Below are 15,214 nucleotides of genomic sequence, written 5' to 3'. Positions count from 1 at the left end.
GGGCATTGTCATGCTGGAACAGGAAAAGACCTTCCCCAAACTGTTGCCACAAAGTTGGAAGCACACAATTGTCTGTACTGTCTTTGTATGTCGTAGCATTATGATTTACTTTCAGCGGAGCTAAGGGGTGTAGCCCAATCCTTGAAAACCAGCTCCAGACCATTATTCATCCACCACCACCATTAACACTCCTGCTGACACTCCAACTGATGCTTGGCATTGCACATACATACATACATACATACATACATAACAAGCTACTGTTAGTGCTACTATAAAGCATACTGTGTATGTTATAAAAGTAATGCACACCCCCCCCCCACCTGTCAGTCGCAGTCTGACATAATTTGATTAAAATATGCCTTCTGACTATGTAAATGCATCAAGCCTGTGTAATTAGTAATAAGTTTTGTAGGAACTTTTATGAACTTGTATGAAGTGATTAGTAGCTTTGTGACATGACTTGGTGTAACAAATAATCAAGCATTATTTGGAAACCACCAAAAAGTGTGTCCGACTGTCTGACTTCACCCAGCTAGGATGCAGCTCCCATAATCATGTTGAGGCAGATGATGCAGAAGACGCATTAAAATGTGCAGCTGCTTGACCACAGAAACCCATCCACAAAGCTCCCGACACACAGTTCTTGTGCTGATGTTGCTTTCAGAGGCAGTTTGGAATTCAGCAGTGAGTATTGCATCTGAGGACAAGCGATTTTCGCCACTCGATGGTTCCACTCTGTGAATTTGTATGTTCTACCACTTTGTGACTGAGCTGTCGTTCTTCCTAGACAGCTACATCTCAGAATAACAGGATTTATATTTGACTGGGGCAGCTCAAGCGAGTTATTTGACAACTGTGAAATGTGGCCCCATATAAGAGTGCCGCGTTGACAGTAACTGAGCTCTTCAGTACATCCTGTTCTACTGCCAGTCATTAGAATGGTGTCCACATACATTTGGCCATGTCATGTGTACTGTGCAGAAATGCTGATTTTGAATGACTGATTATTGTTGCTGTTGTATTATATTTTTAACACTAGCCCTGCATAACAGCTGGGATGGGCTGTCGCTCGACCTTGTGAATTTTTCTTGTGTGTTGTCACCCCCTGGTGACAAAAGAGAGAATTGTTTGGCAAGAACAAGGTCAAAAACATTGGCAGATTTTAGGAACTTATCTGGTTTATTACCCTAAATGTTTTGCATTTTTAGTTAGCCAGAAGTCCCTTAATGAGTCGTTAATGAGGGGCTGATTCTGTGTGCACTGACACTTCCTGGAGTTTTTAGAAGCCGTGACAAGCAAGGTTTGGAGTAACTGACTACAGTCCATTCTACTGCCAATCATTAGAAGGGATGTCCACATACTTTTGTCCATGTAGTGTATGCTATGTCAATATATTGATTTTAAATTATTGATCTTTGTTGCTGTTGTTTTGAATTTTTAACATGAACCCTCCACCATTGCTCTACGTAAATCTACTAAATCTGATTGTTTTTAGGAATCTGAGGATGGGAAGACTTATTTCCTAAAGATCCATGTGCCGTGGGCGGTATTGGCCACCTACGCTGAAGTTCTAAAGATTAAAGTGCCTTTCAAAGTCAATGACATCCCTGAAAACCGTGAGATTCCTGCCTCCTGGCTCTTCACACCATTCCGCCTGCCTGATTCAGTCATGCACCCTGAGCCGGACTACTTCACCGCCCACTTTGACAACAGCAAGATTGATTTCTTCCTCATCGAAAATAAAGATACACTCTTCCCTAACTCCACACGCAACAGGATAGTAAGGGCCTCTACACTAAATAAATACTTGTTTATGTTTAATGAGTATTTACTTACATCTAGAATATTGTGATATGGTTTGGTAATGGATTGCTTTAGTCATTTATATTCACTCTAACCACCATTTTTGGATCACAAAAAGAGCAGATAAATGAACAAAACCCATTTAGCCAACATCAGTGTATCTGCAGGTGTATTACATCCTCTCCCGTTGCCCTTACAATAAAGAAGACAAACTCAACAAGGACAAGAGAGGCATTAAGCGGCTGCTTAACAACGGAACCTACACTTCAGCCTTCCCTCTGCATGATGTGAGAATCTTCCAAAGACCACAGTGTACTTCAGAACAAGAATTTATTTATATATGCTACAAATGGCAAATTTCATAAGACTAGAAATGTAACATCGATCACTGTCATTACATTTCTGTATTTAACCTGCCAAAGAATAATGTCTGTGTGTATTATGTTGTGCAGTGCAGATACTGGACAAGGTCTCGAGATCCTAACTGTGACAATGAGAGGTATAGCCTCTACCAATCCTGGGCTCGGTTCCGCCGCTTCTACAAGGAGCAGCCACTCAATCTTATCCGGTGAGAGCACCAATGAGGAAAGCATGCACATGTTCTGTATTCCCTTACTTATCCAGCCCTTTTTAAACACTGTACTCTCTGTTCTGTAGGAGATACTATGGGGAGAAGATTGGGATCTACTTTGCTTGGCTGGGCTTCTACACTGAAATGCTGTTCTATGCTGCTCTGGTTGGACTTATCTGCTTCATCTATGGACTGGCGACCTATGATGAAGTTGTCTGGACGTGAGTGAGAGAGAGAATGAGAGAATATGGTACAGCAGTCAAAACAGAAGTAGTGATACTGATGTATGCCATGTTATTGCAGAAAAGAAATCTGTGATGAAAACATTGGTGGAGAGATAATCATGTGCCCTCTCTGTGATAAGAAATGTGGGTATTGGAAACTTAACAGTACCTGCAACTCCACCTGGGCAAGTGCCACAATTATTATTATGTTTGAATTTTTAATTTTTACTAATTCTCTAGTGCTAACAATAGAGTGGGAAAATTTACCTTTCCCACCTTTTCTGACAGCAATCACATCTCTTTGACAACACAGCGACAGTGTTCTTCGCTATATTTATGGGGATATGGGGTAAGTCATGGTTATAATATTTCTTTTGACATTTGTTGATTTTTTGAAAATTGAAAGTCAAAAACATTGGCAGATTTTTACAGCCTAACTGGTCTATTACTAAAATATTCCTACTTTGTGTAGTTAGCTATTAGTCCCTTAATGAGCCGTTAATGAGGGGATGACTCTTTGTGCAGTGACACTGTTCCTGGAGTTTTGGAAGCGGCGACAAGCCAGGCTGAAGTATGAGTGGGATCTGGTGGACTTTGAGGAGGAGCAGCAACGGTTACAGCTTAGGCCTGAGTATGAGACCAAATGCACCAGTCGGCGTCCTAACCCTGTCACACAGGTATTTTTCCCTTGTAATATGCAATAGGACATTTCTAAAGTATATTATTGTTGTTATTATTATTAGTAGTAGTATTACTACAGTGGGTAGCATTTTGCCCCTCACAGCTCCCAGGTTTCATCAAAATTTGCCCATTTGGCCCATGTGCCTGTCACACAGTGGCTTAGTGGTTAGCACGTTCGCCTCACACCTCCAGGGTCCGGGGTTCGATTCCCGCCGGTGCCATGTACGTGCGGAGTTTGCATGTTCTCCCCGTGCTGCGGGGGTTTCCTCCGGGTACTCTGGTTTCCTCCCCCAGTCCAAAGACATGCATGGTAGGCTGATTGGCGTGTCTAAAGTGTCCGTAGTGTATGAGTGCATGTATGAGTGTGATTGTGCCCTGCGATGGAGTGGCACCCTGGCACCCCGCCTTGTGCCCGATGTTTCGTGGGATAGGCTCCAGGTTCCCCCGTGACCCTGAAGAAGGATAAGCTTAAAGATAAGGTTGAAGATGGATGTTGTGGATGTTGTGCCTACTTGGATGTTGTGCCTACTTGGGTTTCCTCGGAGTTCTCTGGTTTTCTGCCACGGTCAAAAAACATGCCAGGATTGGCTAAGATAAATCAACCCTAGGTGTGAATGAATGCGTTTATGGTGCCCTACAAGGGATTAGGGTCCCATCCAGGGTGTATTCATGGAATAAGCTCGGGATCCGTCGTGACCCTGATCAGGATAAAAAAGTTACTGAATGAGTCAGTGAATATTTTGACTGACTTATATGGTTTGTATGGTTTATATGGTTTGAAATCTCAAGTTTTCCTTTGTATACCAGCTGTTCCATGATTTATCTTTTACAATCCCAATTCTGAAAAAGTTGGGACAGTATGGAAAATGCAAAAAACAAACAGTCATTTGAAAATTCAGTTCACCCTGTACTACATTGAAAACACATTATTAACATGTTAACTGATGTTTTACTTTGTGAATTTAATTTGTTTTTGAAAATATACAGTGATTTCAAATCTGATGACTGCAACACTGCAAAAACGTTGGGACAGTCGACTGTTTACCACTGTGTAACAACACCTTTTCTTTTAATAATACTTATCAAGCAGGGCCTTCATTGCCTTATTTTGCTCTTCGTAATGCACCACGCATTCTCAGCCGAAGAAAGGTTAGGACTGCAGACAGGTCATGCTAGCACCTACATTCTCTGCTTACGCACCCATGCGCTTGTTATCCAGGCAGAATGTGGTTTGGTGTTGTCCTGCTCTGGATGTTGCTCCAAAATGTGTACATAGCTTTCTGCATTAATGGTGCCCTCACAGATGTACAAGTTACCCATGCCATGGGAACTGACACACCCCCATACCATGACAGATGCTGGCTTTTGGACATGATGCTGATAACAGCTTGGATGGTCCTTTTCCTCTTTGGCCAGGAGAACACGATTGCTGTTTTTTTCCAAAAACATCTGAAATGTTCACTTGTTGGACCACAAAACACGATTCCACTGTGCTACTCTCCATCTCAAATGAGACCAAGCCAGAGAAGTCGGTGGTGCATATGGATAATGTTGATGTATGGCTTCTGCTTTGCATAGTAAAGCCTTATCTTGCATCTGTGGATGTAGTGGCAAACGGTGTTGACTGACAAAGGTTTACAAAAGTATTCCCAAGCCCATGTCAGGATATCCGTTACTCATGACGGTTTTTAAGACAGTGATGTGTGAGGGTTCTGAGATCACATGCATTCAGAAGTGGTTTTCTGCCTTGCCCTTTACGCACCGAAATTTGACCGGATTCCTTGAATCTTTTAATTATATTGTGCACTGTAGAAGGTGAAATGCCCAAAATCCTACCGATTTGTCTTTGGGGAATGTTGTTCTCAAAGTGTTGGATTATTCACTGACACATCTGTTGGCAGATTGGTGAGCCTTGACCCATCCTTGCTGTTGAAGGACTAGGCCTTTTTTGGAGGTTTTTTATGTGCTATGATTAGACGATTGCCTCACCTGTTTCACATCACCTTCTTATTTCAACTTATCACATCGCTACTGGTCCTAAATTGTCCCTGTCCCAACTTTTTGGGAAAGTGTTGCATGCATCAATTTCAAAATAAACGTTTACCTTCAAAAAAACATGCAGTTGATTAGGTAAAACATCAAATACCTTGTCTTTATACATGTTTTTGTTTAAATACAAGTCAAAGTACATTTACAAATCACTCCACTTTGTTTGTATTAGCATTTTCCATACTGTCCCAACTTTTTCAGAATTGGGTTTGTAAACAGTGCAACCTAATTTTCATGCATTTTGTGATGCTTTTGTGCCTTAATTCAGTTAAATCATTTCTTTTATTTAAATCAACGCAAAAGGTGCATTTACCAAAATGTCCTTGTGAATGCACAGCCATACTGTGGAATAATGTGCCATGTGCACAGCATGGTGTTTCTATGAGTCAGAGCCTGGAGTCTGTAGTCAGACAGTAGCTGCTTCAATCAGTGTGCTCCTGTTCTCTTCAGGAGATGGAGTGGATTCTAGACCAGACAGTTGGTGATTTTTTAGGCAAGGTCATCTTGTGCTGGGCCACTGTAGTCCTGTGGGTAAGATTTACAAAGGATGAACAAAGGCTTGTACTTTTGTGTGTGCTTGATTGCTACTTATTGTATACACCCCGAGTTTACACCGGGTTGGGTACATCTACCTTGCAGCTATACTCACTAGCTTTTTTTTTTATCAGGCGTACTTGCCATATAGTCTAGGTAAACTTTGTACACACGTCATCACTGACTGTAACCCATATGTTATTCTGCTAAATTGGTAGCCACATTATATTATTTGGGTGGTAAAATTTTGAGCATAACAAAAAATGATAAAGACAAGCATATAGAACAATTTATGTGTATGGAACTACTGAATTTGATTTTAGTGCAATAATTGCAGCAGGGTATCATCCGCATAAAAAATATAGCAACTTTAAATCATTTAGGCTGAACATCTTCTTTAAAACATTTATGCACAATACTGCATTTTTATAACAGTAAAACTTCACATTTTTCCATCAACATTTCTCAAGTAAGTTATATTTAATTTTTCTGTTGCTATGCAGTGGCATACCACTTGGTCTGGACACCCTGGTTATAAGGCATAACATTATACACTTATTTGCCCTTTTATCAGGTAAATAAAAGTTATTAAAGTTGCCACTAATTACAGAAGTACAAGTAGGTAATAAACAGACAATATATGTGTTGATTTAAGTACAGTGCTGTGAAAAATTATTTGTCCCCATCCTGATTTCTTCTGTTTTTGTGTATGTCTCATAGTAAATTGTTTCAGCAATTAAAACTAAATCTACGATAAAACAAAAACAAAAAAGTTATCCAATATCAAGTGGCCCTGTGTGAAAATGTATTTGCCCCCTTAGTACTAATTCCCCAAATCGATGAAATTGCATTCAAAATGGGGTTCAGCTGGACTAGACTCAACCAGTCCTGATTACTGCAAACCCAGTTCAATCAAATCAACATTTAAATAGAACTTTTTCAACAGCATGAAGTTGCCAAAGTTGAATGACTGAAAAGATTGAAATACATCAGTCTGGGAAGGGTTACAAAGCTATTTCAAAGGCTCTGGGACTCCAAAGAACCACAGTGAGAGACATTATCTCCAAATAGAAAAACTCGGCATAGTCATCCTTCCCAGAAGTGACCAACCTTCCAAAATTCCTCTAAGAGCACATCAATTACTCATCCAGCAAGTTACAAAAGAGCCAAGGACAACATCAAAGGACCTACAGGCCTCTCTTGCGTCAATAAAGGTCACTGTTCATGACTCCACTATCAGAAAGACACTGGGCAAAAATGGCATCCATGGAAGTGTGGAAAGGCTAAAATCACTGCTAACCCAGAAGAACATTAAGGCTCGTCTGAATTTTGCCAAAACCTTAATGATCATCAAACCTTTGGGGAGAATGTTCTGTGGATTGATGAGCTGCAAGTGGTTTGATGAGTTGAAACTATTTGGAAGATAGGGTTCCCGTTATATCTGGCGTAAAACCAAACACAGAATTCCATAAAAACAACATCATACCTATGGTCAAGCATGATGGTGGAAGTGTGATGCTGTGGGGATGCTTTGCTGCTTCTGGGCCTGGGCAACTTGCAGTAATTGAGGGAAACATAAATTCTGCGCTCTACCAGAAAATCCTAAAGGAGAATGTCTGGTCTTCAGTCCGTAAGTTGAAACTCAAGCAAAACTGGGTTATGCAGCAAGACAATGATCCAAAGCATGGGATTAAATCCTAGTCCTAGAAGTAAGTGAAAAACTGATCTCCAGTTATCGGAAATGTTTGGTTTCAGTTATTGCTGCTAAAGGTGGCACAACCAGATTTTAAGTTTAAGGGGACAATTAGTTTTTCACATGGGTGATATGTGTTGGATAATTTTATTTTGCTTCAGTAAAAATTAATGATAATAAAATCTGTATTGTGTGTTTACTCAGGTTGCCTTTGTTTTATGCTGCATTTCGTTTGAAGATCTAAAACTATTTAGTATGAGATATACACAAAAGCATAAGAAATCAATATAATGCTAGTTTTTGCAAATGAACTTCATTGCAAGTGCTCTTTGTGATTCAAAACCACCTTAAAACTTTAAACATGTTCTGTAATATTTATGAGTAAGCTACAGGAGAGAAGACCTTCAAGCCCCCCTGGCAGCTGCTGGCAGCTGTTGTGTTATCCCTGCTGGGGATAACACAACTGCCTAGATGTATGCTCATAATAGTTGCTATATGCTAACTGCTTTATTCCCTGCCGTGCTTGCGTGCTGTGTAGGAGATGGAGCCTTACTTACCCGTAACAAGCAAATGTGCACGTTCCTGCCTGTCCGGAGCCACCGTCTTGTTCTGGGTGAGCATCAGTTAACATCATTAGTATAACTGTCAGAATCCCTCATACAAAAGAAAGTGTCATTACTATTTCTGAAATTCAAACATCCAAAAATTCAGTTTATGTTAAGATTAAATAAATCATCTGATATAGTCAAACATTGTGGAATATTTTGTTTGCCTGCATGGACACTGAACAGCTGCAAAATCGACGTAAGTGAAAGAGTGGAAGTAAAACGTTAGAGATAAAGATCTTTATGCTTGTGAAAGCATGGTTTGAGTAGCATGTATGGGTGTGACTCAAATGGCCTGTCTGTTGCCTAGAGTATGTTGTAGTTTGTTTGTTTTATCATACATATTTCTCCAGTGGCATATTTATTTACTAAATAAATAGACCATTTTGGAGTAATTTATTATAAAATGTTGAATTTATTTTATATAATCATTTCTTACATGTCTGTTCTCTGCTTCCTCATGTTTCTTCTTGTATAAAGATCTCTCTAATCATAGCAAGCATAATCGGGGTGATAGCATATCGGCTGGCTGTGTTTGCTGCTCTGGCTAGCATTATGAAGGACAGCCCTACCAATAAGCTGGAACTGGTGGGCTCACTTATCACCCCACAGCTGGCCACTTCTGTCACAGCCTCGTGCATCAACTTCATAATTATCATGATACTTAACTTCCTGTATGAGCGTGTGGCCATATGGATTACAGACATGGGTGAGTTATAAACCAGCTGATTATTCTGTTTTGGGCCCTAATATGTGTTATGATGAAGCACAATAATTTCCACTGATTGTTTAATATACGATGATGCATGAGCCACTGATCTTTTGTTGTAATTGGTAAATTGTTTTGTTTTTCTGCTAACAGAATTCATTTTAGATCCAATGCTGTTTAGGGCTGCACAAAAAATGATTCAAATCGCAAATTGATTCATTTCTCAATGGAAATTTATTCAAGAACAGATGCTGTAACTTTTGTAACTGTTATGTCTTGTGCTTGCTCTCTCCAGAAATCCCAAAAACACATCTAGAGTATGAAAACAAACTGACCGTGAAGATGTTCCTCTTCCAGTTTGTTAACTACTATTCCTCTTGCTTCTACGTGGCCTTCTTTAAAGGAAAGTTTGTGGGCTACCCTGGAAAATACACATACATGTTCAATGAGTGGAGCGGACTGAGGAATGAAGAGGTACACTTGCATTTATAAATAAATAAGTGTGTGTGTGTGTGTGCATATATATATATATATATGCCAGCTTAGTCTGCTTTGTCTAATAACAGTGAATTTTTAGATAATAATAATCTGTTTGACGTCAGTAATCTTGTCTCTCTCTGTAGTGTGACCCTGGTGGTTGTTTGATTGAGCTGACGACTCAGCTTGTGATAGTGATGGCTGGTAAACAAGTGTGGGGGAACATCCAGGAGGCCTTAGTTCCGTAAGTGTTTTATAACTTGTTATAAACCATATATATGGTGTTATACCATTGGCAAAGATCTGGATTTGCCAGAATGTTTTCTGTGTGTAAGTGCAGATAGTAGTTTCATTAGGCTAATTTTGTTGACTTCTGAACTGGGGCTGTCAAAATTTTACTGTTCAGACACTATATAAAAACCATATTTACAGATTCAAAGACAAAAATGTTTAAGATCCTGTGTCCTACTTTTTGTCACATAATGCAAGCCTACCGATGGTAAAGTTGATGGTAAAGCTTCCTAAATGTTTTGGCCAAATGACCCTTGTGGTGTGATATAAGGCTGGAATAATGGATATCAATTTATGGCACACTTAATTCACATATCTTTTAATTATGTAAACTTTTTTTTCTGATTAAATGTAATAAAACCAATCAAATTAGTATACTAAATTGATATTACATGTAAGTACTGAAGTCAAAACATTTACTGGAGAAACTCTTACTGTGGCTGAATCTCTAATAGTATTTCTTTGGACATCATTTCTCTGAGAAAAAAAAGTTCACATACTAAATTTAAATTCAGTCCTTAGCCGTAAATTGTTGCAAATGGAGGTGTGGAATAAAGTAATGTGTTTGTGTGTGTAGCTGGCTGCAGAACTGGTGGAGCAGCAGAAGTGCTCGCAGCCACCCGGAGAGTCTGTACAGCCGCTGGGAGCAGGATTATGATCTGCAGAACTTCAGTCAGTTTGGCCTTTTCTATGAGTACCTGGAAATGGGTGAGTTGCATGTGTTCATTCACAGATGTACATAAACTCTCTCTTGTAATCAAGTATTTTACAGGCAGAGGGCACTGCTGTGTCAATAGCATTTACAGTATTATCACCACATCATTTCTCTCTCTCTCTCTCTCTCTCTCTTTCTCTCTCCAGTGATCCAGTTTGGTTTTATCACATTGTTTGTGGCGTCCTTTCCATTGGCTCCTCTCTTGGCGCTGATGAATAATATTCTTGAGGTGCGAGTGGATGCATGGAAGTTAACCACTCAGTTCCGCAGACCTGTAGCAGCTAAAGCACACAGCATTGGTGCCTGGGATGAGATCCTGAACATGATTGCCGTCTTCTCCGTAGTAACCAATGTGAGAATATATTTCTTAAGTCATCGCACTGTTCTGGTTAGTTGCTACGCAAAGCCGCATATAAGGATCCTCTCTTCTTTGTTTGTCCTGATCAGGCATTCATTGTGGCATTTACCTCTGATATGATTCCTCGGCTGGTGTATCTATATGCGTATCACCCAGATGCTGGGCTAACTATGGATGGCTACATCAACAGTAGCCTATCCATCTTCAACATCTCGCAGATCCCACCTTCAAACAGACCTGACGATGGTGAAAATCCGGCCTGGTTCAACAGCTCTGTGATTACCACCTGCAGGTTTGTGTGCATGGATTTGTTGTTTTTTTATCAAGTGGAAACATAAATACAATATGAATTTGAGTGTAAAATCAGGATTTGACTCTCATGATTTATAAAATTGAATGCTGTGAATATAATACATGTTGTGTATAGGTACCGGGATTACCGCTATCCCCCAGGCCATCCAAATGAATACAAAGTCACCATGCAGTTCTGGCATATCCTGGCAGCCAAAATGGCTTTTATTATTATTATGGAGGTAGGGCTATTTCACTGTGCATGTTGTTCTGTCATTTTGCATTTACAGAACCTCTGTCTGCTAGACCTACCATTAAGCTCGTCACTAATCTTCATCTTTGTCTTTCTCAGCATGTTGTGTTTGTGGTGAAGTTCTTTGTGGCATGGTTGATCCCAGATGTGCCGTCTGATGTGAAGGCCCGCATAAAGCGGGAACGCTACCTGGTCCAGGAGTACCTGCACAACTATGAGGTGGAGAAGCTGAAAGTGCAGCTGAGTCAGAACGGAAGTGGAGGCCAGTGTATCTGTCCCGAAATAACTTCAACTGTGAAACACGAGGTGCTGTCTGAATGCCTGACCTAGGCTGGGCCACATCCCACTTTCCCTCACAACAAGCTCATTCAAACCTTATTAGCCACTTACCTCACCCTTGGCCACAAACTCTTCTAGCTCTGACAGCTAATTAGGATCAGCTCCATTCTGCCCATATTCATTTGATCATCAAGATCCTATATCAGGTCCTAAATTAGCTCTCCTTACTGAGACTGTGGTAGTTTTTAATCTGTGACCTGTGGAGCTGGCCATGCATTTCTTACATCATGTGCTGTTGCCTTTTTCTGTCCAAGTTCATTTTTACTTTATTTAGAAGCCTCACATTTGGTTTTTGTTTTGCAACTCACCTTGTACATCCCGTTTCAACTTGTTTGAGAGATTTCTAATTAAATTCAGATACAGGACTGTAAAATCTCTTGTGAATCCAAAGACAAAACACCTTATTAACACATCTATCTTAGTGTGTATTGCTCTTCCTTCAAGAAAAACATTTCATTGTATCAATAGACAAGCCTTTAAAATCTTGCCTTCTTATACGATACATCTAAGGAACTCAGTGGTCTATGGAGATGGAGATTTTGAGAGAAAATATTGTTTATATTTATTCCATATTCAGCCTGTTTAACTGTCTCTGTATGTTTTATATTTTGTTATTTTGCCTTTGATATCACAGAAGAACTCTGTAGATTCAATTAACTATATATTAAAGCACTAAACGTCACATGGTGTTTTCACCATCATGCTGTTATGCAAATCAAATTAATATGCAACTTCACAAGACTGTCAAGAAAATGTAGTGCTCCTATACCGATAACTGTCGATGCACCATACTTTTTCAAAGATAGCTTAGCTGCTAATAGTTGATGGCAAACGGCATATCCTATAAACCAAATCCTGAATCAATTCCAGCCAAAGCCCGCTATTCAAAATGGAAGTGTTAGTATAATGAAGAGTAAGCAACATTTAATGCATGACTGAAAGGGTAGACCGGCCATGCTAATGGCTTTTAATGTGCCTTTATTTATCTACACAGTTATTCCTGTGAAGGTAAATCCAGCTGTAGTCATGGGGACACTGTGACGGTCTTTGTTTTATTCCATTTTTTTTGTTATTGTTGTTTTATGGGTGAGGAAATTGTGAGGATTTTTTGCACATAGCACTTACTGAAGAAGGAATTTGAGTTTGACAGTGTGATTATTGTATTTACACACTACAGTATCAGTGTTGTTCTAATCAAGATGATATGTGGAAGAGATGAGGCCATGTGAATCACTGTAAATGCTTTGACAACCACAACCTGTCTTTTATTTTCAGATGTCTTTAAAGCATTATAGCACAATAAAAATAAAAACATTTGTGCTAAACGTTAAGATATTTTTATTATGTTTTGGAAAAAAGAGGCCTAGAATTACCAAAGGCAGATAATGATTTGCCAGTACACTTCCTTTTGCAAATACATATACAGACACAAATAATCAAGTGTCATGTTCTAATTTTGCTGTTTTTGAGTTCTTGACTTGATTTCTGAAGATGTAACTATTTATATGGTGGTCTGCATTTTAATTTTATTCTTAGCTCTTTCAGTTTGCATTTGATTGTCGTTGAATTATGACTGTTAATTCGTTTAAAGAGCTGTCTGTGTTGGAGGTACATACAGTTTATCTAAGAACACAGAATACTAGAAGCCATAGACACTAGATTTTCTGTGTGGCAAAACATAAAGAAGCCATGCTTTTGTATCACTAAACAAGCTTTGCCTGTTAATTGTCTGATTTAATGAATACTGTTGATCACAGAGTTCAAATTCTATCCTTTGTGTTATTTGATCAACTAATACCTTTTCTTGACTGACAGCTTGTGATTATTGCATGGCATCACATGTTGCATCATGTACTGCATAGACTATATAATGCTGGTTCAGAAGCTGTAATCTGATTGTTATTGGTTCTGCATAACTGAATGAATATCATTTTAAATAAAACACAAATTACATTTTTAAATACTTTTTCTTGTGTCAAAATGTGTTTTATTTCGAATATAACTTCCAATTGTTCAAACAAATTCAAACGTCTGCTTGAATTACATCATGTCTACATTTATACGATTTTCCCAGAAATTAAAAGTAAGACATTTTACATTTGAGGCTTTCCTCTACTGGTTATTTTTGATGGCACACTTTTGAGCACAACACCATCATTAGATGCAGATGGCATAGCTGGGTTGATATTTGCCTTGGTTTATTTCCCTACTACCAAAGAATGCAGGAGTGGGAGGGAAGGTGGAAACATTTCTGTTCGTTCTTTCCTTTCATCACAGTGAGGCTGTGTGACACAACAGAAGGAGCCTGTTTTCTGAAATGGACAGCAACCACACTCTTGTAAGTAAATACAGCACCTCTTTGTTTCTTTTCTCTAAAACATGCATTGTACAAAGATACTTCTTTATTCAGTGTAGACCTTTATTGTAGCCAGTGTTATAATCTTTTATAAAATTCAATTGATCTCATGCTTTTTGTTTCTCTGTTCCTTTTCCTATGCAGGCATATTATGAAGCGCTTTCGTGTGATCTAACAGCTCCTGGTCAAGGTGCAATGCGAATAGTCCAGCTCTTCTTGATGCCAGGTATTTTTTTGGCAGTGTTGGTGCTTGGTGTGCCCCTTAACATCATCTCCCTGTGGGTGTTGTCCCGCCGGTTGGCACGGAGAAACCGTAGTACCCTGTTCCTCCATAACCTAGCACTAGCTGACATTTCCTGGCTGATGGCCTTGCCGTTCCTCATCCAGTTCCACTTGTCTGGGATGGAATGGTCACTTGGCGCACCTTTTTGCAAACTTATCCGAATGCTCTACCATAACTACTTCTACCTGAGCATTTTCTTTGTGACCTGTGTGAGTGTAGACCGCTACCTGGCCATCGTTCACCCTGTTCATTCGCCTGTTCTCCTTACCCGCCAACGTGCCATTATGTTATGCATTACTGCTTGGGTGTTTGCCATAGTGATGAGCATCCCAGTGGCCCAGCTGACTTACGTCTCAAATTGTCAGAGTGACAACAAGACCGTGTGCTCGATGTACATCTTCATGGGTACTGTAAATCATAACTTGCTGTATTCCCTCTGCTGTACCTGTGTGGGATTCCTGATTCCATTTACAGTGCTGAGCTACTGTTACATACGAAGTGTGTGCCAGCTGCGCAGACGGGTTGACCCACGTCTCAGAGGACTGGCCTGTGAGCTTGGTGTAGCCATGGTCTTGTTTGGACTCTTTTACTTACCATATCATGTAAGTCGGAATATGGCTATCGTCATGCCATCACTAGCACCAGATAATCCATCAGCATGGGAGGTGGCTGACTTAGTATTTAGTCTAGATATGTGTGTGTGCAGTTTCACTTCCTGTACTAACCCTCTATTCAGCTGCTTTGTGGGGAAAACACGGAGAGACCTATGGTCAACTCTCACCAAGCTGTGGAAGAAGCACAGAGTGGAGCCAGAGCATAAGGAGGACAGGACAACTGAAGAGTCCATGATTACAGTTAATAAGGCAACAAGTTAGACTCTGTGCCACCAGACCATCCACTGCAACACTAAACCTGCTTACACTTAGCAAGTGTTCTGTTATCATTTCTATATAGGACATGGAAAGAGTGCATGAGATGC

At 39.8% G+C, this 15,214-nt stretch overlaps 2 protein-coding genes across 4 annotated transcripts in view; both read left to right on the top strand.

The window, feature by feature from the left end:
• The window catches only part of ano5a (anoctamin 5a), a 35,845-nt gene extending 22,284 nt beyond the window's left edge, over window positions 1-13,561 (top strand). For 2 of the 3 annotated variants that reach the window (XM_053641773.1, XM_053641776.1), the window contains 16 exons: window positions 1,499-1,783; window positions 1,974-2,093; window positions 2,259-2,374; window positions 2,464-2,598; window positions 2,681-2,786; window positions 2,890-2,950; window positions 3,127-3,278; window positions 8,097-8,171; window positions 8,644-8,872; window positions 9,168-9,346; window positions 9,496-9,593; window positions 10,218-10,348; window positions 10,502-10,707; window positions 10,803-11,005; window positions 11,141-11,246; window positions 11,357-13,561. In XM_053641773.1, coding sequence (XP_053497748.1) covers window positions 1,499-1,783; window positions 1,974-2,093; window positions 2,259-2,374; window positions 2,464-2,598; window positions 2,681-2,786; window positions 2,890-2,950; window positions 3,127-3,278; window positions 8,097-8,171; window positions 8,644-8,872; window positions 9,168-9,346; window positions 9,496-9,593; window positions 10,218-10,348; window positions 10,502-10,707; window positions 10,803-11,005; window positions 11,141-11,246; window positions 11,357-11,587 — 2,433 coding nt within the window. In that variant the 3' untranslated portion in view covers window positions 11,588-13,561. The remainder of the gene's footprint in view (window positions 1-1,498; window positions 1,784-1,973; window positions 2,094-2,258; window positions 2,375-2,463; window positions 2,599-2,680; window positions 2,787-2,889; window positions 2,951-3,126; window positions 3,279-8,096; window positions 8,172-8,643; window positions 8,873-9,167; window positions 9,347-9,495; window positions 9,594-10,217; window positions 10,349-10,501; window positions 10,708-10,802; window positions 11,006-11,140; window positions 11,247-11,356) is intronic. The other variant, XM_053641775.1, reaches the window with a different exon arrangement.
• LOC128618436 (succinate receptor 1-like) lies at window positions 13,166-15,055 on the top strand. Its single transcript, XM_053642027.1, has 3 exons — window positions 13,166-13,204; window positions 14,097-14,837; window positions 14,972-15,055. The coding sequence occupies exons 1-3, from the start codon at window positions 13,166-13,168 to the stop codon at window positions 15,053-15,055; spliced, it is 864 nt and encodes a 287-aa protein (XP_053498002.1).
• Window positions 15,056-15,214: the final 159 nt, after the last annotated feature.

This window comes from Ictalurus furcatus, chromosome 14, assembly GCF_023375685.1.
Source record: "Ictalurus furcatus strain D&B chromosome 14, Billie_1.0, whole genome shotgun sequence".
NCBI classification, from domain to species: Eukaryota; Metazoa; Chordata; class Actinopteri; order Siluriformes; family Ictaluridae; genus Ictalurus; species Ictalurus furcatus.
The sequence above is the reverse complement of the archived record's forward strand: the minus strand, read 5'-3'. Positions and strand labels throughout refer to the sequence as shown.

Coding starts and splice junctions, on each gene's coding strand:
- LOC128618436 (XM_053642027.1), top strand. CDS start 13,166: ATGACTGTTAATTCGTTTAAAGAGCTGTCTGTGTTGGAG. Junction 13,205..14,096: donor AAGAGCTGTCTGTGTTGGAG/GTACATACAGTT, acceptor TTTCCTATGCAG/GCATATTATGAAGCGCTTTC. Junction 14,838..14,971: donor TCTTTTACTTACCATATCAT/GTAAGTCGGAAT, acceptor CCCTCTATTCAG/CTGCTTTGTGGGGAAAACAC.